Source organism: Ochotona princeps, chromosome 13 (assembly GCF_030435755.1).
Source record: "Ochotona princeps isolate mOchPri1 chromosome 13, mOchPri1.hap1, whole genome shotgun sequence".
Classification (NCBI taxonomy): domain Eukaryota; kingdom Metazoa; phylum Chordata; class Mammalia; order Lagomorpha; family Ochotonidae; genus Ochotona; species Ochotona princeps.
Genome location: NC_080844.1, coordinates 27,359,405 through 27,384,912, shown reverse-complemented (window position 1 = coordinate 27,384,912; position 25,508 = coordinate 27,359,405). Strand labels below are relative to the sequence as shown.

The window sequence follows — 25,508 nt, the reverse complement described above, 5'->3', positions numbered from 1 at the left end:
TCGTTAGAAAATCTAATAGAATAATTTTTCTTGAATCAGTAAGTGTGTAAATGTTTTTGCCTTTAATACTTCTCTTAGATTTATTTATAAATGGGTTCATCAAATCTTGAGTAAGAAGCCCCATTATGTCATTATTCCCCCCCAAAATTATTTTTGTTTTACCTAAGTTTTGATGAGATTGATGTATTTTCAGATAGAAATTCACTACATTAATGCCAGAATTATGATCTGTTTTAAGTATTTGCTTGAAAGTAGTGTCATACTCCATTTATTTCTTGCCTTCTGGAAACCATTTCTGTTCTTTTACTATGTCCACTCAGCGTATCTAATAAAATCCAGTTTTTGTGCTAGACATCAAGATATTCAGAGAAGTAAACTATGTAAAAGTGAGAACTATATTTTAATTCTTTTTGGATCAGTGATCACTTTGGAAATATGCTAAAAATTTCATCTGTCTCTCTGCAAAAAATAATTGTGAATTTATGTACATGCCCGATTTAGCTTTTCTTCTTCTTAAGAATTTAAAGAGATAGGGCCCGGCGGCGTGGCCTAGCGGCTAAAGTCCTCACCTTGAACGCCCCAGGATCCCATATGGGTGCCGGTTCTAATCCTGGCAGCTCCACTTCCCATCCAGCTCCCTGCTTGTGGCCTGGGAAAGCAGTTGAGGACGGCCCAATGCTTTGGGACCCTGCACCCTCGTGGGAGACCTGGAGGAGGTTCCTGGTTCCCGGCTTTGGATTGGCTCAGCACCGGCCTTTGCAGCTCACTTGGGGAGCGAATCATTGGATGGAAGATCTTCCTCTCTATCTCTCCTCCTCTCTGTATATCTGACTTTGTAATAAAATAAATAAATCTTTTTTTTTTTTTTAAAGAATTTAAAGAGATAGAGACAGAGAGAGGGAAAGATCTTCTGTCCACTGGCTATACCACAAAGCCAGCTGTAGATTTAAGGGTTTTTTTTCCATTACGTTTCCTTGAATCCTTAATGTTATTTCTGAGCCAGAATTTAAAGCATGTAATTAATTTGTATGAAACTCTAAGGTGGTATAGTATTAGGTAAACTGTCACCTAAATATTTTCAGAAATAGGTTAATTCTTCAGGGTTCTGCATTATGGCCTGGCAGGTTAAGCAGCAGATGTATGGCAGCAGAGTATGACCCAAATGTTTGGGCCCTTGCCTGGCCTCCCTTACCTGGGAGATCTTAAAGAAGTGTCTGGTTTTGGCCTTACCCAGAACTGGCCTTTGCAGTTATTTGGGGGGGACAGACTTGTTCATGAGAAGATCTCTGTCTTTTTTCTGTAATCATCAAATAAATGAATGAATAAATCTTTAAAAAAATTAAGCATGCTAAGTATTCTAAGAACTTCAAGCAAGGTACAATTGAAACCCAGTGACGGGAATGGGTACGCCAGGGTTGTTCCAGAAGGCTTGTCTGATTTGAATCCTTAGTGGATAGGTGAAATTGTGCTCCACCAGTCAGAGGATTGACATGCTTGGGGAACTCTACAGTAGATTTGTGTTAGGAACATAGATGCGGGTAGATAGAAAGTCGTGGGGGGAAAGAAGTGAATTTAGGGAGATGATTATAGATGGAACTTATACATCATGAACATGAAGTTTTTATTTTATACTATCTAAAAATTTAGTCCTTTTAATCTTCTGATTACCATTCAAGAATAAGTAGCTGGATATAAGCATTATTGTTTAAGCACTAGGAATTAGTGTATGCATTACCAGCAGTAATTATTTACTCTAATAGCTAAAAGAGTTTAAAACAGTTGTTTAGAAGCAAGTTTTAAAATTTGTCTGAATATTTTCCCTTGAATTTACATAAGTAATCTATATTTTGTCCATGAAAAATTAAAGAGTGAATCTAAATAAAACAACCCAAAAACTCCTATTTCTACTCCTAATGAAATTTGTAATATGATATTCTGTTGCGAAAATGTCGCTATACTTTACATGTAATTCATTCACTTTCTTTTCTTTACCATCATATGCTAATGATATTCCCAAGATATATGTCATTATTATTATTATTTTCCTTGACATAGTTTTGTAGGAAAAGGAGTTCTTCCCTCCTGATTTTCTCCTCTCATCATTTTCCTCCCAAATTATAGTAGTTTACTTCCTTAGTGGCAGTTACAAGTTTAACTTTCTGTTATTTAAATGTATCATGGCATAAGCAAAGTTAGGAAATCTAGTATCATGCTATAAAGATATATTTTAAGTGCCTTATTGGGAGTCCTACTTTTATTTGGGAGTAGCAACACATACTGAAATGTATGTTAACTTATCGCAATGCCAGGCTCAGTTATCTAATTCACCTATAAGAATGTATGTATATACTTGATTACCTATATCTATCCATTTTGTCCTTTGCATTAATGCTCTTATATCACAGAGAACATAATATATTTTTGCTTTTGGGACTGGTTTATTTTACTAAGCATACTGGTCTGCAGTTGGGACCATTTGCTGCAAATGGTATTTTTTAAATGCTTTTTTTTGTACTCAAAAGTTTTGTTCCTGGGACTAAAGTTTAATATATTAGCCAATTGTTGTATGTTGTTTGTAAGGTAAAATTTTGAAGCCTCCATATACTTCTGGATTTGTTACTTACATATTTAATGGTTGGTTGATCTCAAGCCTGCAGTGGTGTCCGGTGTACATAAGAAAATGAACATAAGCTTGTGGAAGGCCGACTCCGTTAGCCTTGATTTTGGAGATCACCAGGCTGATCTGTTGAACTGCAAAGACAGCATTATTTCAAATGCCAATGTTAAGGAATTCTGGGATGGTTTTGAAGAAGTTTCAAGTATGTTGGTTTGTTTGTTTGTTTTCTTTAATTTTACTATTCATTAAAACATGTACTCCTAAAATGATACTTTAAATTTGTAGGCCTTTCAGACTTTGAAACTGATTAAGAGTATTGCTAAAGAATATTAGAATAATATAGAATGATTAAATATTGTTAACTTAATTGAGAGAAACAAGATTTTGGAAACAAAATACTGGCTGCTAATCCTGGCTCATACTACTCGTTTCCTTTGACATTAAAGAAGGTATTTATTATATATAGGCAGATTTTTTATAATGCATAAAATTGTGAAAATTGTATCGTGTATTTACAACACTGAAAATGAAAAGTATAAATTTAAGATTGTAATGCTACTTATAAGGAGTCTCTCATTCTCAAGAGTTTGAGCTCATTTTTCAAGTGGATAATGTAGTGTATCCTATTTAAATATGAAAGAAAAAGTTTGGATGCTATATGAGAACCTAAGAAGTAAAAATGCTTAAGCATTTACTATACAGCCATCAGATCATACATTTGTATTTCCTACTCTCCAAATGTGAAATGAAATAAAAACAGATTATCATTAGTAATTAACTGCATTCTTTATAGAACGACAGAAAAACAAAAGTGGGGAAACAGTTGTGTTAAAATTGAAAGACTGCCCTTCAGGTGAAGACTTCAAGACTATGATGCCAGCAAGGTATGTCTTTATAAGCTTAACTCTTGTTAAGTTAAGCAGATAACATCCCAAGGGTTAAGATAAGTGATTACAAATGTAAATTTTAGACCTTTCTGTCTTAAAGAGATAAAACTGAATCTCAGTGATTTCAACCTTGGGAAGGGTTTTGTTTTTGTTTTGTTGTTTTAAATTCTGAATTTCATGGTACAATTTTATATAGTCTGGGATTCCCCCTCCCAACAATTTCCCATCCCCCGACTGATTTCCCCACATCGTCACAACATTAGATTCCTTTTATTTAAGTGTGCCCCGACATTGCTAGTACAGACAATGTCAGACAGTCTATCATCTCATTGACTAAATATGTCCAACACTTTCACCGGGTGTCTGTCTTCAACCCGAAAACGGATGCATGTTGCACTGTGCTCCCACAGCTGGACATGGTAGCCTCCACTACTCCATCATCATACATTCCAATTTTCATAATGGCTTCCTTATATTACAGCATATGGTATTTTTCTTTTGGATTGACTTATGAGCATAATGGTCTCTAGTTGGGACCATCTAGTTGCAAATGGTATAATTTCATTCTTTTTAATCACTGAGTAATATTCCATGGAATAGATGTACCATAGTTTCTCTAATCACTACTCTTTGGGTGGACATCTGAATTGTTGCCATGCCTTTACTGTTGTAGACTGTGCTGCTGTAAATATAGGATTACAGATCCCCTTCTCATACGTAGTTTTCATTTCCTTTGGATATATTCCTAGAAGTGAAATAACTAGGTCTTTTTCTTTCTGCTTTGTGGTTTTTTTTTTTTTGATTTTATAGAGATAGGGATAGTTGACAGGTCTGTTGATTCATGCCCCCAAATGGCCACAATGGACAGAGCTGAGCTGATCCAGTGCTGGGAAGCAAGAGCTTCTTCTAGGTCTACCACATTGGTGCAGGGTCCTAAGGACTTGGGCCATCCTCCACTGCTTTCCTGAAAATCAAAGTGGAGCAGCCAAAACACAAAGTGGCACACATATGGGATTCTAGCACTTCAGGGCAGAGGATTGACCTTCTCTACACCCTGTTTGTTCCCATAGGGAGGTTTTTATGCTCTTGTTAAATAGCATAGAGTATGAGATGTATCCCATATAAGAGAGCTCCGTGCTTGTGGCCTGGAAAACTAGTATAGGATGGCCCAAAGCCTTGGGACCCTGAACCTGTGAGAGACCCAGAAGAAGCTAATTGCTGCTGACTTCAGATTGGCTCCAGCCATTGCGACCACTTGGGGAGCAAACCAGCAGATGGAAGATCTTTTTGTATCTCCTTTTCTCTGTATATCTGCCTTTCCAATAAAAATAAAAGTAAAAAATATTTTTGAAAAAAATGGTACAATGGTTAAGATGTGCTTGGGAAACACGCATCTCATATTGAAGTCCCTGATTTGCTGCTTCCTTCTTATCCTTTATACTAATAAATATTCTGGCAAGCACTCTCTTTTCTCTCTCAACGCCTTTCAACTGGAACAAAAATAAATAAAAGGAAAAATAAAAGAAGGTAATCTTGTTATTCTTCAGGTATGAGGATCTTTTAAAATGCCTACCATTACCAGAATACTGTAACCCAGAAGGAAAGTTCAATTTGGCCTCTCATTTGCCGGGATTTTTTGTGCGCCCTGATTTGGGACCCAGATTATGCAGTGCCTATGGTAAGTATATAATCAAATTTCTGTCCCAAGATAAGCAGTGTAGTAGTATTTAATTTCTAGTAAATCTGCTCTTTGAATAGGACATTTAAATCCATTTTTTTAAGTAGTTTGATAGCTAACAGCCTATTAAGTACCTATCAACTCATTGTACTGAAAAATATTTACAACTTATTATGCCTTTTAGGGACAGGCTTTTTTGAAACAAGATACTAAAATGCAAATGTAAATTGATAAATTATTCTGATAGAACTAATTTGGGGAATATCTGATATTAGAAACATTTTGTCAAGTGAAATTTTATTTTTTTATATACAGGTGTAGCTGCTGCTAAAGATCATGATATAGGAACAACAAATCTCCACATTGAGGTTTCTGATGTTGTAAACATTCTAGTCTATGTTGGCATAGCAAAAGGAAATGGCATTCTCTCAAAATCAGGTAAAAGAAATATACTATAGTCTTTGGAATAAGAGTTGAATATTCACATAAACTACTTAATAGTAAGGATTTCATAAATAGTTGCAAGGGATATAGAAATAATCTGTTAGTTGAAGGTTAATTTTCTTACTCTTCTTTATGTAAAGATAATTTTGCAAATATTTTTATTCATTAGGTTTGTGTTATGAACATACCAAAACAAACCACATTGAAAAGTTTTACATCTCATTGCCCCTGCCCTTGAGTAATCGGTGTCACTGTTACTTACTGCCTCTTCCTCAAAAATCAGTCCTTGCTTCTGACATATTCAATCTTTGAGTCATGGACATGTGTTTGTACATTTTCTCTTTTATGTACACTTTCTGAGAAATTCTGTGCATCATGTCTGGCCTCTGCTGAGATCATTGTTTTTTTTGTTGGAGACCAGGGATATAGGGATTCATTGTAATATTCCTGTGATGCACTCTCTAACCTAAGCTTAATTTTCTGTCAGCTCCTTTAACTTACACTGTTGAGTATCACACATAACCTCGCCTCCACCTCCACCCCAAGAGATTTCACCATCACAGGCACACTTGAGTCACAGTCCTGTGTTGAGCATAGAAATATGTAGTCTGTGGTTCAGATTATTTATTCTTTGTAAGCCTAAAATGTTACAGTTATCTCGTTTTGTGTATTATATTTTTACCTCATTGTGTTTTGGTCAAATCACCCCTGTAAAACTTCTAAATATGCGTTATATCTGCCTTTCTTACATACCCCTCACCCCCAGTTATTTTGTATAGTATTTGGTCTCATGAAAACACTTCAAAAAGGGGGAAAAGCCTGGTGCAGTAGCCTAGTAGCTAAAGTCCTTGCCTCGCGCACACACAGGAATCCCATATCGCACCAGTTTGTATCCCTGCAACTCCACATCCCATCCAGCTCCCTGCTTGTGGCCTAGAAAAGTAGTCAAGAATGGTCCAGAACCTTGGGACCCTGCACCCACATGGGAGACCCAGAAGAAACTCCTGGTTACGGGCTTCAGATCAGCTCAGTTCCGGCCATTGTGACCACTTGAGCAATGAATCAGCAGATGGAAGATCTTCCTCTTTGTCTCTCCTCCTCTTTGTTTATCTGACTTTCCAATAAAAAGCGGGGGGGGGGGGGGGCAAAAGACTTAGTATTTTACTTCAAAATCTGAGATACAGAGAGAGGGAGAGATCTCATGTGCTGGTTCACTACAGCCAAAGCTAGGCCGAGCAAGAAGCTTCTTCCTATTTCCCACACATGTTCAGAGGTCCAAAGCCTTAGGACGTCCTTTAATACACTTCCAGGCCATTAGCGGGGATCTGGATCGAAAGTGGAGCAGCAGGGGCTTGAACTGGTGCTCATGTGATGCTAGCACCATAGGCAGAGGATTAGCATGCCACACCACTGTGCTGGCCCCCCAAACACTCTTCACCTAAATATTCTGTCACTTTGTGTAGGTGGTCACATATAGAAGCATTTAACTGGAAAGTCAGATATATAGAAAGGAGAAGAGACAGAGAGGAAGATATTTTGTCCATTGATTCACTCCCCAAGTGGCCACAACAGCTGAAATTGAGCCAGTCTGAAGCCAGGAGCCCAAAGTCCAAATGTACAAAGCATTAAAATTTAGAGAAAATGGGAAAGCCAAGCTTGCAACAAAATTCCGTTTTGCCTAATATATTTGGAAACCATTAACTCATTTGAAAGTAGAACATTTTATTTGTTTAAAGGAGGAATTTTTTTTCCAGATCTAACTTATTTACCACATTGTTGTATTTGTGTAGATTCACTGATTCATGAATTCAAGGGGGTGTTGGCTAGATATTTCATAAGTCCAATTGCTTAGCATTGTAGGGCAGTGTCTGGCACATAGTAAACACTTGGTAAATGTTGGAATTAATTCTTTGCAGGCAAGTTTGAGTGTTAAAGAAAAATTTACTCTTAAAATATGAGGAAACAACTGATATATCCTTTGTAGCAATCAATAGTAATAACTTTTTCTTTACAGAATATAATGTAAAATGTTTAATGAAATATAATCAGTAAGACTAAAAGACCTTTTCGTGATTCATACGTAGAGATAAAATATATGTGTGTGCCTTTGTGTTTTGGTTTGCAATGAGATGCAAAACTTTTCATTTTAGAAGGATGGCCTGATGTTTCTTCATAAATAGTTTGTTGTTTGTGAAGCTTTTAGCTTGGATAACATTCAAATTTGAGATCCCATAGAAATTAATCCACTGGTTTTCACCTGCCATTCAGTAGTCATGCTACTGAACTTTTGTGCTCAGTTAAAAAATAGAAGTTGCGTCTCTGCCTTATTTACAGGTTGTAAGGGCCAACTAATTAATAACAGTCACAAAAGTCCTTTGCAAGTTACAAAATGTGAGTCTATATCATTGTTATAGCCACCCACTTGGGTCACATAGCAAATTGATTAAATTTGAGTAGAAGCTCTTCAGTTTCTTTGGCTCCATGGTTTGTGGAAAATAATCTAGAAGAATAACTTGCACAAGAGACAGGCTCTCTAGTTCTCTGCTCTTATAACTCTAGCAGTCTGAAATATGTAGTTGGGGCTGCCTACTCATTGATCCAGGGATCCCATGTTTTAATACAGCAGGTTAAAGCTACCACCTGCATATGCTGGAATCACAAATTGTAGCTCCAGTTCAAGTGTTGTCTCTTTCACATCTGATCCTGTTTTCTGCAAATGCTCCTGGGAAAGTAGTGGAAGATGACCCACATGCTTGGGCCCCTGCCACCTAAATAGGAGATTCAGATAGAAATCCTGGCTTCTGTTTTTTTCTTGACTCTACCTCAGCCATGCATTTATTTTGGGTTTGAACCAGCAGATGGAAGGTACTAGTCTCTCTCTGTAACTGCCTTTCTTTCAAACAAATATTTTAAAAGTTTAAAAGGATATCAGTCCTGTTGTAGCAGGTTAAGACCCCCTCTTGGGTGGCCCACATGCTAGATTGCAGTGCTGCTCCACTTTCAGTGTGGCTTCCTGCTAGTCCATCTTGGGTGTAACAGACTGTGGCTGTAGTGTGTGGGCTTCCGCCACCTGCTCAAGAGACCTCGATGGAGCCCCGCGCACCTGGCTTCACCCTGGCCCAGCCCTGCCTGTTGTGGGCATTTTGAGAAGAGTGTCCCAGTAGCTGGAAAATTTTTCTCTTTTGTGTGTCTCCTCTTGCTGTTGTCTTTCATCCTGCCTTTCAAGTAGGTAGAATCAGTTTGTTTAACTAAAAAGAATCTTGATCCAGTTTAGCACTCTGCTGCTATTATAGATCTTAGCTTTCTAAGCAGTGTTGATTGACCATTTTGAAAATATTCTCCTGCTTCAGGAATACTCAAGAAATTTGAGGAGGAAGATTTGGACGACATTTTAAGGAAACGATTGAAGGACTCAACTGAAACACCTGGTGCTTTGTGGCATATTTATGCTGGGAAGGATGTTGACAAGATAAGGGAATTTCTTCAAAAGGTAGAATTTAAGTTACAAATATCTATCTCTTCACCTTTGTCAAATAATTTGGTACCACAACTTGATTTGCATTCAGCAATATGAAAATTGTAAGTAATTTTTACTTCAAGTAGATGGAGGGTTTTGTCTTTTTTAAGATTTGTTTTTATTTGAAAAGCTCATTTTACAGAGAAAAGAGAGAAAAAAAAATGGACCAAAGCCAGAGGCTTTTTCCAGGTCTTGGACGTGGGTTCAGGGGCCTAAGGACTTGGGCCATCGTTTGTTGCTTTCCCAGGCACATGGTAGGGTGCTGGATCAGAAGTAAGGCAACTGCGAGACAGATCGGTGCCCACGGGGGGTGCTTGCACCACAGGCAGACTTAGTTTGCTACACCATGGCACCGACCTCCAGGATATTCTTTATTTTTCATATCTGGTATTTTGGCTGTTGACTTAGGTTGTGATTTTGCTCTGTTGCATCTGCTTGTGATTGTTCTTACTTGAGTAAACTGTAGTTCTCAATAGTCATATTCTGAGTTTTAGGACAGTAAGCTGAAATAACAGAAATAACCCACAATAACTGGCTCAAACCCTTTACTTAAAAATGTTTTCGGGCCCGGCGCAATGACATAGTGGTTAAACTCCTCACCTGGCATGCGCAAGTATCCCGTATGGGTGCTGCTTCTAATACTGGCAGCTCCACTTCCAATCCAGCTCCCTGCTTGTGCCCTGGGAAAGCAGTTGAGTACAGCCCAAAGCCTTGGGTCCCTGCACCCGCGTGGGAGACCCAGAGTTGCTCCTGGCTCCTGGTTTCAGATTGGCTCAGCTCCAGCCGTTGCAGTCACTTGGGGAGTGTACCATCGGATGGAAGATCTTCCTCTCTGTCTCTCCTCCTCTCTATATATCTGACTTTGTAATAAAATAAATAAATCTTAAAAAAAAAAATAGTGAATCAGCTTGGACATGAACTTCTGTGTCCAAAGATGGCCCACATACTTGGGTTTCTGCCACCCACATGGAAAACCTGGTCTCTGTCATTTTTCTCTCTTGTGAAAACTTTTTTGAAGAAAAATGATAAATTATATTTTAAATAGTGGTATCCTTCACACCTATTAGTGGTAGAACTTTGAAAAGCAACAATGATCCCTGAAAACAAATCCCCATAACCACAAAATTTAGAAAATGTTTTTTTTTTTTTTAAAGATTTATTTATTTTTATTGGAAAGTCAGATATACAGAGAGGAGGAGAGACAGAGAGGAAGATCTTCCATCCGATGATTCACTCCCCAAGTGAGCCGCAACGGGCCGGTGCTGAGCCAGTCCGAAGCCGGGAACCTGGAACCTCTTCCGGGTCTCCCACACGGGTGCAGGGTCCCAATGCATTGGGCCGTCCTCAACTGCTTTCCCAGGCCACAAGCAGGGAACTGGATGGGAAGTGGAGCTGCCGGGATTAGAACCGGCGCCCGTATGGGATCGTGGGGCGTTCAAGGCGAGGACTTTTGCTGCTAGGCCACGCCGCCGGGCCCCAAGCTGATTCACTATTAATCCAGCTCCCTACTAAAGCACATGGGAAAGTGGTGCAAGTCGTGACACGTGCAAAATCTGTATGGAGTTCCAGCCGCCTGGTTATTGCACCTATTTGAGAATTGAACAAGCCAATGGAAGAGTGATCTTGCTCCATCTTTCTTCCTTTTTTTTTTTTTTTTTTTTAAGATTTTTTTTCTTAGTGGAAGGTCAGATATAAAGAGGAGAAGAGACAGAGGGAAAGATCTTCCTTTCTTTTAAGGTGTATTTATTTTTTATTGGAAAGGCAGGTCTGATTTACAAAGACATAAAAGAAACATCTTCCATCCACTGGTTCACTCCCCAAGTAGCCACAACAGCCAGAGCTGAACTGATCCAGAGCTTTTGGCCTCTTTTACTGCTTTTCCAGGCCACAAGCAGGGAGCTGGATGGGAAGTGGGGCAGGTGACAAATTAATCAGGACCCAGATAGGATGCTTGCACTTGCAAAGGGAAGATTAGCCAGTTGAACCAATGCACTGGCCCAGTATTTTTCCCCCTTTGTGTTACTCTACCTTTCAAATTAATAAACAATCTTCAAAAAAATTAAAGAATTGTTATATCTAAATGGAAGTATTTATCCCTGTGCCTACCTTAAGAAGAAAAAATGGGGGGATTAGGTATGGCAGGGCCAAATGAAGCTTCTGAACTTCTGGCATCCCATATGGGTGCCGGTTCAAGGACTATGGCACTTGTGCTCCAGCTCCCTGCTAACAGTGCACCTGAGAAAGCAACTGAAGATGTGCTTCTGTGTGGGCTCTACACTTCAGCCTGGTCCAGTCCTGGCTTGTTGAGGCCCTTTTGGGAGTGAACCAGATGTATCTCATAAAAGAGTAATGCTAAGCCTTCTCTCATTTGTGTATGTTAATCTTGAAAAGATTACAAGGAAGGAAATCAGATGGAAACTTCACAGTGAAGGACATCGTGGCAGAGCAGGAGTCAATTTATGTGTGGCATTCCAACATTATTACATAGTTTTAATCCTTTGGCTTTTCAGATTGCTGTATAATATTATAAATCACTTCATAAGAAATTCTGAGGACAAAATATTTGTATTGCTACAAATAAAAGTGAAATTTAACTACAGTAAGATCTGCCATTTCTTAAAGAAATTTTATGTTAATCTGTATTTCAGATTTCAAAAGAACAAGGCCTTGAAGTTCCACCAGAACATGATCCAATACGTGACCAAAGCTGGTATGTAAACAGAAAGCTCCGCCAAAGGCTGCTTGAAGAGTATGGAGTCAGAACTTGCACTCTGATTCAGTTCCTTGGTGATGCCATTGTTTTGCCTGCAGGCGCACTACATCAGGTATGTACAGACTTCTAGAATATCTACCTAAAAGCAATAATTTTTTAGAATTAAGCCTTATTATAGGCATACTCATAAATTAATGAAGACATGGCATAATGCAGCAGCATACTTATCAGATCTCTGAAATGGCATTCCAGTGCTTGAAAAAAATCAGCAAAAATAACTATTTGAGCTTAAATTGTCTTAAGTATAAGCCAGGTATCGATTTATATATTGTGCCTGATTTAATGGAAGGTTACAATCATATTAGGCTATAGACAGCTCAGTGTATTTAAATACCCCCTGAGAAAACAACCTCTTCAAGGCAATTGTACTGTAAATCTCTTTGTAAGTAGTATGTTTAGTAGTGCAAAATAAATTTTGTAGAAAATTCTTATTCAACCTCAGTGGAAGTCAGCTTCATGCTGAACACTATGGTCACTTTTTAAAAACAAGTGTAATTTACCTGCAATAATGTGTACTTTTAGGTTTTACAAAGCAAGTAACAGTATAATCAATATAGGCTATTTCCTTCATTTTCTTCTACAAGTTTTTCAACTTCTCATGTGGTTTCTGCAACCTTTATCTTTTTTTCTATAGATTCTTCTTGTAAGAAAATGTTACATAATATATATTCTTTTAAGTCTACTTTTTCTCAATACATTTGAAATTCAATCATGGTGTATGTATCAATTGTTTCTTTCCATTGCTGAGTAGTTAGTTCATTTCACATACTTTTTTTTTTTTTGCATTAAAAAAAGTACTTGTTTATCTAGTCAGCTAAAGAAGTATATTGTGACTAGTTTTCAATTCGGGTTATTAACAAATGAAAGGACTATATAAACATTCAGGTTTTTGTGTAAATACAGGTTTTCATTTATGTTAGGTAAATATTGAATAGTGGGGCTTGAGTGCTCTTATGATAATTATTTGGTTATTTTTTCATTCTTTTATTTTTTTTGAAAGTCACATGTACAGAGAAACAGAGAGGAAGATCTTCCGTCCATTGGTTTCACTCCCTAAGTGACTGCAACAGCCAGAGCTGAGCCAATCCAAAGCCAGGAGCCCAGAGCCTCTTCTGGGTCTCCCATGCGGGTGCAGATTCCCAATTCCCAGGTCACAAGCAGAGAGCTGGATGGGAAGTGGGGCTGCCAGGATTAGAACCGGCACCCATATGAGATCCCAGCACGTGCAAGAAAGGACTTTAGCTGCTAGGTTATCATGCCGGGCCCTATCCTTTTTTTCTTGTTTCTATCACTTGTTACTGTCACTTTGGTTTCTTAATCATTCTTGTTTGTGTGCAGTGGTAACATTGTGGTTTCATTTTGCAGTTTCTTGCTGAGTAAATATGTTTAACAACTTTTCATTAGTTTTACTTGCCACCTATTTTCTTTAACTGTATTTTTATATATTTGATTCATTTAAATTTTTTGGATTATAAATTTAAATTATAAAATAAGTGTTCTTTATTCCAGGCAAGTCCTTTACCTGATATATTTTACAAATACTATTCTCAATATGTTAGTTACCTTTTCATTCTCTTATGTTTCAAAGAGCCAAAGTTGCTATGTTTGTTTTCATCCTAATGAAATCCAGTTGTTTAATTCTTCTTTTATGGTTCATGGTTTTATTGTTGCAGTAAAATGTTTGCATAGTCTAAAAGTACAGACTCATCTGTGTTTTCTTGCTGAAGTTTGTAGGTTTTTTTATTATATTTGCGAGTGTGACTCAGTTTTCAATTTTTGTAGGTAATACACAGTGTCTATTCAGGGTTTAGTAGTTCATGCCAACATTTTTTGTTTTGTTAGTAGAGATGGCTGAAACAAAAGTCCTTGTCTTATGAGAAAAAGTAAGAAAAGCCAGATAGCAAATCTAAAGAGCAAGGGCACCTCTGGGCACAATCTTAGCATGTGCCCAGTGTCCACACACAGGGTGTTACATGACTTTTTATCTCACTTCTCCCTGCCATTTGTCTTTCTCCCCCACCCTCTGCTGGAGCATCCTGAGTGTGAAATTGGTGACATTTCCCTCAAACTTTTCTTACCCAGTGTTATCAGACTAGATGGTGCACCAGCAGTTTTATACTGTTTCTTGAAGACTGAAAATATTTTTCTTTTGAAAATGTAATATTGATGTGATTAAAGAAAAAATTCAAACAACATAAAATAATTCATGGTACAAATGTCATCTCTGACCTTCACTCTCCATAGGCAGCTAGTACTGGAAGGGTGGGTGTTGAACAAGCAGATGAGCCTTTGTTATCCAAAGCAAAGGCAAAATGACACTGGTACAAAGTTCATGTCTCACTCTGCTCAAAGCCCCACAGGTCCTGAGTAGTGGTCCTTTGTACTCTGCAACAGGTTCCCACCTCGAGGCTTTGTATCTGTGATCTTTATGCCTGGGATTTACTTTGAGATATCTGTAAGATTTGTTTTTTATGTTATTTCAAGGCTTTACATAAATGTCTTCTCCCTACCGCCCTAAATTAAAGTTCCAAATTATACCCCCAATTCTCTATCTTCTTCCACTGCAGTTACTGCCTTCTAAATGATTATAAGTTGTCCACTGTCTTTTAACCTGATGAGAATGTAAGCTTCATGTTTTTCATTGCTGTTTCCTAATACCTAGATAATGCACTTACTAAATATTAAGTATATTTTCTGAAGACATAAAAATATGTTCATTTTTACAAGATTTTTTTTCACAAATACAGATGAAAGCAACGTTTTAGCTTTCTGTAATTCTTACATATAGTGGTTATAGAAATGTGAATTTTCATTTATGTCTTCTAGGCTACTTTAGAAAAAGTTTACTAAAGTTGTGTTGGAATCCAACTTCAGATTGTAAACTAAATATTACAATCATCTTTTCACATTAATATCTTAATTATTTGAAGGGCAGAAAGAAAGGCCTGGTCAGATGGTTCAGTGAGTAAATCCTTGCCTTGCACAATCCGGGATTCCTTATGGAATGTCCCGGCTGCTCCACTTCCCATCCAGTTCCCTGCTTGTGGCCTGGGAAAGCAGTGGAGGACGGCCCAAAGCCTTTGGACCCTGCACCTGCGTGGGAGACCTGGAAGAGAAGCTCCTAGCTCCTGGCTTCAGATTGGATCTGATAGTCTCGGGTCTGACTGTTGCGGCCACTTGGGGAGTGAACCAGTGGATGGAAGATATTTCTGTCTTTCCTTCTCTCTGTAAATCTGCCTTTCCAATAACAATAAATAAATCTTAATCTTTTATCTTATGGTTAGCTCCCCAAATGCCTGATGCAGTCAGGTCTAGACCAGGCCAAAGCTGATAGCTCAGAACTCCATCTGGGTCTCCAGATGAGTGGCAAGGACCCAGATGCATTAGTGGATGCTAGATTTGAAACTGAGAAACCAGCACTTAAATTAAAAACTATTTTTAATTCAAACTTTTTTTAAGTCCACAATTTTAAACATGACTGTAACAATGCTGTATTCAGAATTTACTTTGGTCTTAGCTAGAATTTAAAGTTTAAATCCTCTGCATTTGTACAGCTTGGGCGGCAGAATCTTTTTACACTAAGTTCTCAAAAATAGCAGACTGAGTATACAGCAATCACAGTATCTAGAATATGGAACCTTCTTACTACGAACATAAAAGATGCACATTTTCTTAACCTTTCTCATAATTACAACTCACCTTGTAAGGAAGACGATCTGTCAAGGAAGTGATGCATTAGTGACTCAAAGACAGCAAAGAATAGAATAGAAAGTTAGCTGTGGTCTGCTTGAAAACTAAACTTTATCCTCAAGCCTAATTTAAGCACATCCACAGGTGGGGATCACTAGAAAACATGATAGCATCTTGTAATAAAAGTCACTTAAAAGTCATTTTACAGCAACCATTTGCTGATTGGAGATATATATATATATATATATATATATATATATATTTTTTTTTTTTTCCCCCAGAATTTAAGAATCCAGAACTCATAGCAATTAGGAAACTACTTAATGCAAAAAAGTCACTTTGTGTTGTTTTGAAGAATAATCTGTTAGGTCCATGACTGACCACTAGGGCACAGATTTAAGTGACCATAACCTAGAAAGGAATACTAGTTTTCACAAACAAGTGAAGGGGTGAGAGGTTTACTTAGCCAATTTGAAGGAAAATTACCTAAGAAAAAGGTTCACATTACTTAAATCCTTTCTGCAGCTCTAACACTCTGAACACAGCCAGTCTCATCTAACTTGAACACCAAGCAGAGGCAAAGCCTGGCTACCAAAATCCTAGGGTAATTCTGAAACTGATTTGTGGTGAGTGGGTCTGTCTGAAACTGATTTTCATCCCTAGTTCGTAAAAAAAAAAACTGGTAAATTTCATTTCCTTTCTTCACTCTCTAGCTTAAGAATTAACAGTGAAGTGACTAAACTTTTTGACAGCCCAAGGAGCAACAACAAACCTACTCAGATTAAGTGCCCTAGTAGATTCTTTGCAGTTCCTGGCTTCTTAAAGTAACAACAAAAAAATCCACCTTGAATTTAGGATCTGATTTCAACATTTCCACAGAATTCCTGGAAAAGTTCTTTTTGTCATTTAAAAATATTTATGCTCACTTTACTCTTTGGTCTTCTACTTTACAATCCATTTATTATTTTGGAGAAAAATGATCCAACATAAATGTCCCTATAATTTAATGGTTGTAGATAAGTTGGCTTTTCTTTACTCCCTCCTAAAGTTTGTTATTTTATGGTTTCTCTTTTGGGGACAGGTACAGAATTTTCACAGCTGTATTCAGGTAACTGAAGACTTTGTGTCTCCAGAACATCTAGTACAGTCATTTCATTTAACACAAGAGCTGAGGCTTTTGAAAGAAGAAATCAATTACGATGATAAGCTACAGGTAAGATACGGGTGTTCCTGCCACACCCTATTATGCTGGTCTCTCATGTTCAAATATATGATACAGACCTAACAGCTTACATGGTCACTGTCTGGTTTCACATTAGGATAACAACCAAAAATGCATACCAACATGTATTTGATTATGTGAATTTCAGTGGCATTTTAACTTTCATTTATTACTACTGAAAACCTTGACATTTTCCTTTGGTTTCCCTTTGGTCCCCATTTAAAAAAAATTTTTTTAATCTGGTAGTTACCATTTATTATTATTGATATATATCATGTAATTGGCTGTGTTAACATCTTTTTCAGGTTAAAAATATCTTATATCATGCAGTCAAAGAAATGGTGAGAGCTTTGAAGATACATGAAGATGAAGTGGAGGATATGGAGGAAAATTAAGTCTTGTCCAGTTTGATAGTTTTAGACTGTTGAACTGGCATTACTTATTCTTGAATGAGAGGATGTATGCACACTGACTTAAGCTTCATAAAACCATCAGTGCCAAGAAATTCTCTTTGTAGTAATTACTTGTTACTGACACCGCAGCAGTATAGCATTATGTCACAGCTACTGTGATTCAATGTTAGTTATAAAACAAGATAAATTGGGGGGAAAAAAACAGTCCTACATAGCTGTTTTTGTATTATAGTGTATATGATGTTTGTGAAAATGCCAGATTTAAAATGATGTATTTATTTTTGGTAAAAAAAAAAATACTAAATTCTATGCTATATTGTTGATCAAGTGTAAATGTGACCTTGTACAGTTTACTAAAATAACCAATATTTTTCACTACATTGAGACAGTTACTGTGAGAATAGGACACAAACACCAGCTATTGCCTGCATTTGGGAAATTGCTGAATCGCACAGCAGTCATGTTGTAATCAGAAAATTACTGCCAAATAACTGTAAAATTTGTAAGATAAAAAGTGTATAACGTAGATACTAAATACAGACTCTTCAATATTTTGTTGAAGCTATTGACTGTACAATTAAACATTTTCAGAAGGTGTAATTTATTTAAAATTGTCTCATTTTGGTAAAATTTATGTGAACTTTTAAAGCTAAATATTAAACTTAATATGCTATGTAAATATATACATATATACATTTAATGATGTATTTTTTTAAAACATTGGCTTGCTTTTGTTAAAGTGCAAGTGTTACATATGGCTTTGTACATTAAAGTTGAAAGGGGTTTTACATTTTCCATTAAAAAGACTTTTATCAAAAATTGGCTTGCTCCCCAGTTGTTCCTCTTTTACCATGCATACTCCTTGAGGGCAGGCTCAGACCAAAAGGTCTCTTAGTCACTGCATGACCAGGGCAAATTTATTTAATTCTGCATTGGTTTTAATGCCAGACTTTGGCAACTTGTGCGCCCTCCACTGACACCTGCAGGTTGGTTCTTCCCCGAACGACACTGATCACCATGTTGGGTAGGATGCTGTGCCATCTCCACCCAGCAGTTCCATTGCACACTGACTGCACACACCACAAGCAAGGTTAACATTAGATGGTGATTATTTTGAGAAGGCAAATTGGGCTGAGGATATTTCAAATTAATTGTCTGTTTAGGACCAATAATTTGTTCAGTGTGGTTTAACAGGCTGTTTAGAGGCCTATAATAAACAAATCTGTAATAAAAGCAAATTTGCATATTCAGAAGATTGTTACAGCTAACTCACTGCCACAAAAATTCAAATCAAAGCTTTCTGTTTATTTTTTTTTACAATTTCTTTTCGTTTTTTTTTTCATGGATCCTTATCTTTTTTTTTTCTAATTTGATTTTTTATTTTTGACAATCTTTACATAGTTAATTAGGGAAAAAAAAGGTTCAAGGGCTATAGGGAAGGGGTAAGACTGTTATTTCCATATTGTTTCCTTTTTGTATCTGAGAGGAATATTGAGGGGGAAGCCCCACCCAGTTTCCCACCCATCCCAAGTCCCGGATGTGGGGCATGCTCTGAGATACTTGCTCAGGTGGTTTTGATAGTTCACCAGTTATGAATCGCTGCCAGTCTCGCCACTCCAAGCACGATGAGGTCCTTGAAGAATCCACTGATTGACATAGTCCATCATAAAGTCTCCATTTGCCCAGTATTTCGCTGCCAACATATAGCTGAAGTGGTTGATTGACTTGTTCTGTCTTCTGTCTTTTCTTGGTTAGGGCTCTGAGTCCACCATTTTGACTGGGGAGATCCCCAAAGAAACTTTGAGGTATTCCCAGACCAGTCAAATCAAAGCTTTCTTAAGCCATTGGTTTCATATTTCAGAAACATTCTAGGATGTTAAGAATTTGTTGTTTGTTCAGTGGGTGTCACGTGATTGGAGCCATCATTTGTCACCTGTTCTTACCATCCTAGTGATTACCGTCTTTTGTGTAGTGCTCTTGTGAGCCAGAGATTACTCCATGTTCTGAACTTAGCTCTGTGGAGAAGGACTGACTGACGGAAGGCAGCCAGCAACTGATGTGAGCCCAATGTTTACCCTGACTGGAACATTACATAATGTGGACTTGTATTGAAATATCACATGGTACCCCATAAATACAACAATTTATATCGGTCTAAAAAACTTTTATCCTATTTTCCCCAAATTTATCAAGTTATCAAAAAGTATAAATGAAGAATAGGCAGCAAACAAGTCCCAGTGATTTCCTCCTCAAAAATGACCTCCATTACAGGTTTACTTCCCACAGATCTTTTCTATGCATTTTCTCTTTGCATATGTTTCTCTTTTTATATATTGTATAAAAATTAATTTACCTGTTTTTATTTTTATTTCCAATTTTATGGTACAGTTCCATAAGGTCTGGGATTTCCTTACTCCAATCAATATACCTTTCTATTAACATTGCCATGTCTTCATAAAAATTTAATGAATACGTTTGGTCGTTTCATATTATCACAAAACAGTGATTAAGCAAAGCTGCATTTCAACAAAGCAGGAAAGTCTTGCGCTCCGTTTTGAATTATGAGCCTATTCACTCTGTTGCCAGTCTTCCAGTAAGTAAGCCTACATTTCAAAAATCCAATCAAGACTTCAAGCATTGTATTTAGTCAACTTTAAAAATCAAAACAAGTACATGTAGAATACTACAATTCTCAAAGTGATAGGTTTGTCAAATTATCAGAATAAAACATGCTGCTATTACCCAATTTAACATCTGTCTCCGTAGAGCTTTATTTAGCATTGTCACTGAAACTAAAGGTTTTGTGGCTATGTTAACATCTGTTTCAAATAGCCTGGCTTGTCCCTGAATAGCTGTTTCCTCATAATAGGGAAATGTCTGAGCTACAGCCAGAAAAACACTGGCCTTAACTCATTAGTAGCAAGAATTTTCTTCAGGGGATTGACTTGGAGTAAAGGGCTAGCAGTTGTTTATCTTTTGTCACCCTTGGACTAATGTGCCTTGGAGCCTTTGTTTTCCTGTACATGCTATGCTGGTTTTCAAGACAGTCTGTATCCGTGATTTCCTCACGCTTTAGCCTAACACCACCTGGAGTACCTCACCCTCTCTTTGTTTCTAACTGTGAACACAGTAAAGAAACAGGTACAGACTAGGTTCTTGCTAACTGAGGGCCTGGTGTTTTCATTTTTGTTTTTAATTGAAGACCAGAACTTAACCCTGACCCACTCACTTTTAGGAAAATAAAGTGCAATTTATTTGGGCCTCCCTGAGTTCTTGTGTGGTTACCATGACCCAATTCTGATCCAGTTTACTGAGTTATCATTCTTTCTAACTGCTTGCATTTTGTTCATGCCAGTCTTAGAATGCCATTTCCCAATCCTTTCATCTCTGTTACTTCTTCCATACCAGCTACTTCATAGTTTAACTAGGTACTTAGTGGTGTCTACATAGATTACAGTAATTTGAACAGAAATATTTCTGCCTATGCATGCCTATGTACTGCTTTTGCCATAATTACTAATGACCAATTGAGGGATTTTGTTCTCACGGTGTGCAGCCCCAATCGCAGCCCCTTCCCAGGTCCCAAGCAAATATCCAGTTCTCTATAGTGGGACAAGAGGCCTGCTTGCTGCTCTACCTGCTGACTTCTCCAGATCAGCACACCACTCTCCTCAGATGTTCATGGGAACTTTAACCTAACCTGCAGGTAGGTAGACGTTATACTTGCACACTAAAGAGCAACCTTCAGGAAATTAAATTCAGGTACCAAGGCAGAACAGTTAAGCTCAGAAAACAAGCACACAGAACTATAGGCCCTGTCTGCAATAACCTGGTGGGGTAGTCTATTTAAGGACATTTCCATTCCAAATGAATGAAGCAATCAACTACACCAACCCCTGCAGCCACTGGCATAGACTTGCCTGAAGTGTACAGGAGACCAAATTAACTTCTGGGCCAAAACCCCCACAAGAACAAGTTTCTTGCTGTCCACTAGATGGCACTATTGGGTAGAAATTGCTGCTAGTAAGTTTGCAAAGAATCTTGAGGCCACAAACTCCTTGAATACATGACCAATTAGGCTGCTGGGATTGTGACAAAGTATCTTGATAAATATCCTTTTTATCTTAAATTGATAACCACCTTGTCTAGAGTAATTCAAGAAATACCTATTACATTTTACATATTGGCTGTTAAAATAGATTACACAGGGTCCTAATTGCCTCATAACAGTATTCACCTGTTGTTAAAAAAAGAATTTAGTCATAGCTGCTAGCAAATGAATACGGTTAATACGATATGAACATCTAAGGGTGTGGTGGCCCAATGGCTAAAACCCTCACCTTACACGAGCTGGGGTCCCATATGACTACCACTTCCTGTCCCGGCAGCTCTGCTTCCCTTCCAGCTCCCTGCTTGTGGCCTGGGAAAGTAGCTGAGGACGGCCCAAAGCCTTGGGGCCCTGTACCGCCATGGGAGACCTGGAAGAAGTTCTTGGCTTCGGATCGGCTCAACACCGGCCATTGTAGCCACTTGGGGAGTGAATCAGCGAACAGATCTGTCTCTGCGCTCTGTGAATCTTTCCAATAAATCTTAACAGTTTCCTGATTGCTTTTTATTTTTTTATTTAAAACAAAAATGGACATGAAGATTTTTACTGCTAAGCCTAAGAGGAGACTCAACTTTCACCAGGTAGTCTCCATTCCTCAGAGCTATCCTCAGATGGACACCAACTAGGTGGTCCTACAATTGAACCCCATTCTGACAGTCTACGCGTGGCCACAGATAGCACTGACATCACAGGTTAAGGGCTCGATACTCAAGGCTGCTTCCACTTCATTCTCAAAGTTCCAGGTGTGACCTGTGTTCTGACCAAGCACTTGTGAATCAAAGATTCCCATGACTGCCCTCTTTTGTTAGCTCACTTGCTTATGGAAAAAAATTACTTCCACTGTTAAAAATGACTTAAGTTGTGGAAAGATGCATCTAAGAGATACAGAGTATCCACATCCTCTTTTTTAAGTACTTACTCATTTTTTAAAAGTTTAATTTTTTTTAAGCTTTATTTTTGATGAGGTTTACATAGTTGATCAGGGTGGGAAGGGTCAGGTATCAGGGGAAAGTGGGTGAGACCATTGCTTCCAAATTGTCTTCCTGTATCTGGAGGAAGTGATCAGGGGAGAAGCCGCACCCAGCCTCCCAAATGCCTCAGTACCCTGGGATGGATCGAAACAACTACCCAATATCAACCCAGAATCCCTGATACAGAGCATGTTCTGAGGGTTCTGCTTAAGTGGTTTCAGTAGTTCTGAAACGCTGTCGATCTCGCTGAACCAAGGATGACAGAATGCTTTCAAGGTCCATTGGCTGACAGAGTCCTCTTTAGTCTCCAGTCACCCAAATATTTGCGGTCAACGTTTGGCTGGGGTAGTTGGCCAAATTCCTTCTGCCCTCCTTCTGTTATGGTGCCAGATGTCCCCTGAAGGCCCCAACGGACTGCCATATCCTCCATGTACATCAGGGCATGCTGTCTGCTGCTCTGTCCTAGCCACTGAGGAGGCCCAGTTCTGACCCATGCTCTCCAGACAGTCCACAGATCCTCCGATTCTCCAGATGGTTGGAATTCTGAGTCCAGTGGTTCTACTGGGGTGATTCCAGACCTGACTTATGTGTGCCTGCCAGTATGAGGTCCAGCTCAGTCCACCGCCTACATCAGCCTACACACACACACTGGTAGTTGGAATTACTGGGCTTTATCTCCAGTCCTGTGTCTCATGAAAACCAATTGCTGCTGCAACTCAGCTCAACCCTGCCCACCACACACACCAGCAGGAACTGAGCCTATTCAGAACAACCCCCTAAAATCCCCCTAGAGGGCCCACCCAGCCCTGATTCCTGTGCTTGCCAGTGGGAATTGCAGCACATCAGGAAAGTCCCCAGTTTCCTTACTAGGCCCATTCCCAGTCCTGGCTCTTGCACTTTCCAGGTGGTTCTGCAATAGTTTGATAGCACTTGTCCCCAGTACACTCTACCCTCCTTATGCTCAGCAAACCCTAAGAGTTCAGGGATTTTTGTGAAACTTCCATCACATGAGCAGAGTCAATGGCTCATCTCATACCTCTTTCCTCCCACAAAGGCTGGCGACCTAGTTTAAAAGTTCCAAGCTTAAGTCTTGGTCTCTGATAACCAGCCACTATCCAGAGTTACTGATAGTTATACTATCATAGTTACCACATGAGAACAAAAGGCATTCCTGTTTCCCAGGAAACTTTAGTGCCAAGAACAAAGCACAACTACCAAATTAGGTAATATAGTCTACCTTGCACTATCATCACCCAACTCCTCATCGGGGGGTCAGAGTAGTGGAGGTGCAGGGTTTACTGTACCTGAAAGAAGTCAGGATGACCAGGCCTCATGGTCAGGCAAGAAGACCAGATCATTTGGCCTTACCATGGCTCAGCAAACAGCTCATTCTACCGCTAGTCAGACCTCTCTGGTCTTGGCTCTGCTCCTACTCGCAGCTTCACAGTTTTCAGGGCTTGCTGGACTTCATGCATACAGTAATAGGATTTAAAGACCTTCAAAGTTGTGAAATCAAATATTTTAAAAGCACATGCTAAACAAAATGTATTTGATGCTTTGAATTAACTTACCTTGGGATGAAAAATTTCATTTTGTTAATACCTCAATGAAACATTAAGGATGCCAACAGTTTTAAAGGAACTGAGTATTTTGTGGCTGCCATGGCAACACAGCCAGCCTTGATGCCACCTGCTTCCTGAAAGAAACATGTTTTTTTTTTCCTTTTTCTTAAACATTTATTCTTATTGCAAAGTCAGATATACAGAAAGGAGGATCTTCCGTCCGATGATTCACTCTCCAAGTGATCCTAACAGCCAGAACTGTGCCAATCTGGAGCCAGCAGCCAGGAACTTCCTCCATATCTCCCACGCAGGTGCAGGGTCCCAAGGCTTTGGGCCATTCTCTGCTGTTTTTCCAGGCCACAAGCAGGGAGCTAGATGGGAAGAGGAACTGCCGGGATTAGAACCGGTGCCCATATGGGATCCCGGCGCGTTCAAGGTGAGGACTTTATCTGCTAAGCCACCATGCTGGGCCTGAAACATGTGTTTTAATGTGAGAAGCTGAAAATGAGAACTCAGGATCGGGCTTTCTGGGCTTTTTAACACCTAGCTGGATCCCACAAGAGGCCGCCACTGAGGAACGACAGTTACTCCTCAATCCCTATTAGAGCACTTCATCTCATCACTAGAAAAGCTGCACAACACCTGACCACCGCGTGGCGGAGGGTGACATTGTCACAGGCCAGCTCTTCCAGGAGCGAGCTGGCAAAGTGGGGTGTTTCGGAGCAGTTGTGCTGCTTGGTTCGCTTTGGATACCTCCTCTGTGCATCCAGCTGGAGTGTTGCATGTAAACTCTAGGCCGACTGCAACACAAAACTTAAGTCCAAACTGACATACACGTGTTGGTGACACTGCAGAGGCTCTGAGGGAACAGCCAGCAGACTGCTACCACTAAGGGAAGGCATCAGCGAGAAGGGGCGGGAGGAGGGGGAGAGTCACGGCACACTTGACAAAGTACTGAAGCAAAGCTTATTTTTGGCATGGGCTTAAATCTCAAGTTTTATGAGGAAGGTTATGTAAGCATACTGTCCTCAGAGTCTGGGATACCAATTTCTGAGATGGACAATTCACCCTTTAAGAGGACTGAAATCTTGGCAGTTTAAAGAGCAAGTTGTTCACGGTTACCCATTTCTTCTCCAGTTCCACCAGTGAATGCGAATGCCAACCGTACCCTCCCCAGGAGGCAGTACACAAGGGACTTCACAAAGTTCAAGCAAAATGGAGTTAAGCTGCTTTTAGTGCAAAAAGCTTTGAAAGCAAGCCCGGTGCAGTAGCCTATTGGCTAAAGTCCTCACCGTGCATGCGCCTGGATCCCATAAGGGCGCTGTCTTGTATCCTGGCTGCTGCACTTCCCATCCAGCTCCCTGCTTGTGGCCTGGGAAAGCAATAGAGAATGGCCCAAAGCTTTGGGACCCTGCATCTGCATGGGAGACCCGGAAGAGGCTCCTGGCTCCTGGCTTCGGATCAGCTCAGCTCTGGCCTTTACTGTCACTTGGGGAGTGAACCAGCAGATGGAAGATCCTCTTGTCTGTCTCTCTTCCTCTCTATAAATCTTTCTAATAAAAATAAATCTTAAAAAAGGTTTTCAAGATATTTCAGAACATTTGAAAAAAAAGACAGGGGGCGCGT

The 25,508-nt window shown here is 39.1% G+C and overlaps 1 protein-coding gene across 7 annotated transcripts in view; it reads left to right on the top strand.

The window, feature by feature from the left end:
- JMJD1C (jumonji domain containing 1C) overlaps positions 1–18,064 on the top strand; it is a 212,561-nt gene extending 194,497 nt beyond the window's left edge. For all 7 annotated transcript variants that reach the window (XM_058671960.1, XM_058671956.1, XM_012926495.2 and 4 more), the window contains 8 exons: positions 2,651–2,819; positions 3,411–3,501; positions 5,052–5,182; positions 5,498–5,620; positions 8,977–9,116; positions 11,792–11,968; positions 16,688–16,819; positions 17,134–18,064. In XM_058671960.1, the coding sequence (XP_058527943.1) occupies positions 2,651–2,819; positions 3,411–3,501; positions 5,052–5,182; positions 5,498–5,620; positions 8,977–9,116; positions 11,792–11,968; positions 16,688–16,819; positions 17,134–17,223 (1,053 nt within the window). In that variant the 3' untranslated portion in view covers positions 17,224–18,064. The remainder of the gene's footprint in view (positions 1–2,650; positions 2,820–3,410; positions 3,502–5,051; positions 5,183–5,497; positions 5,621–8,976; positions 9,117–11,791; positions 11,969–16,687; positions 16,820–17,133) is intronic.
- Positions 18,065–25,508: the final 7,444 nt, after the last annotated feature.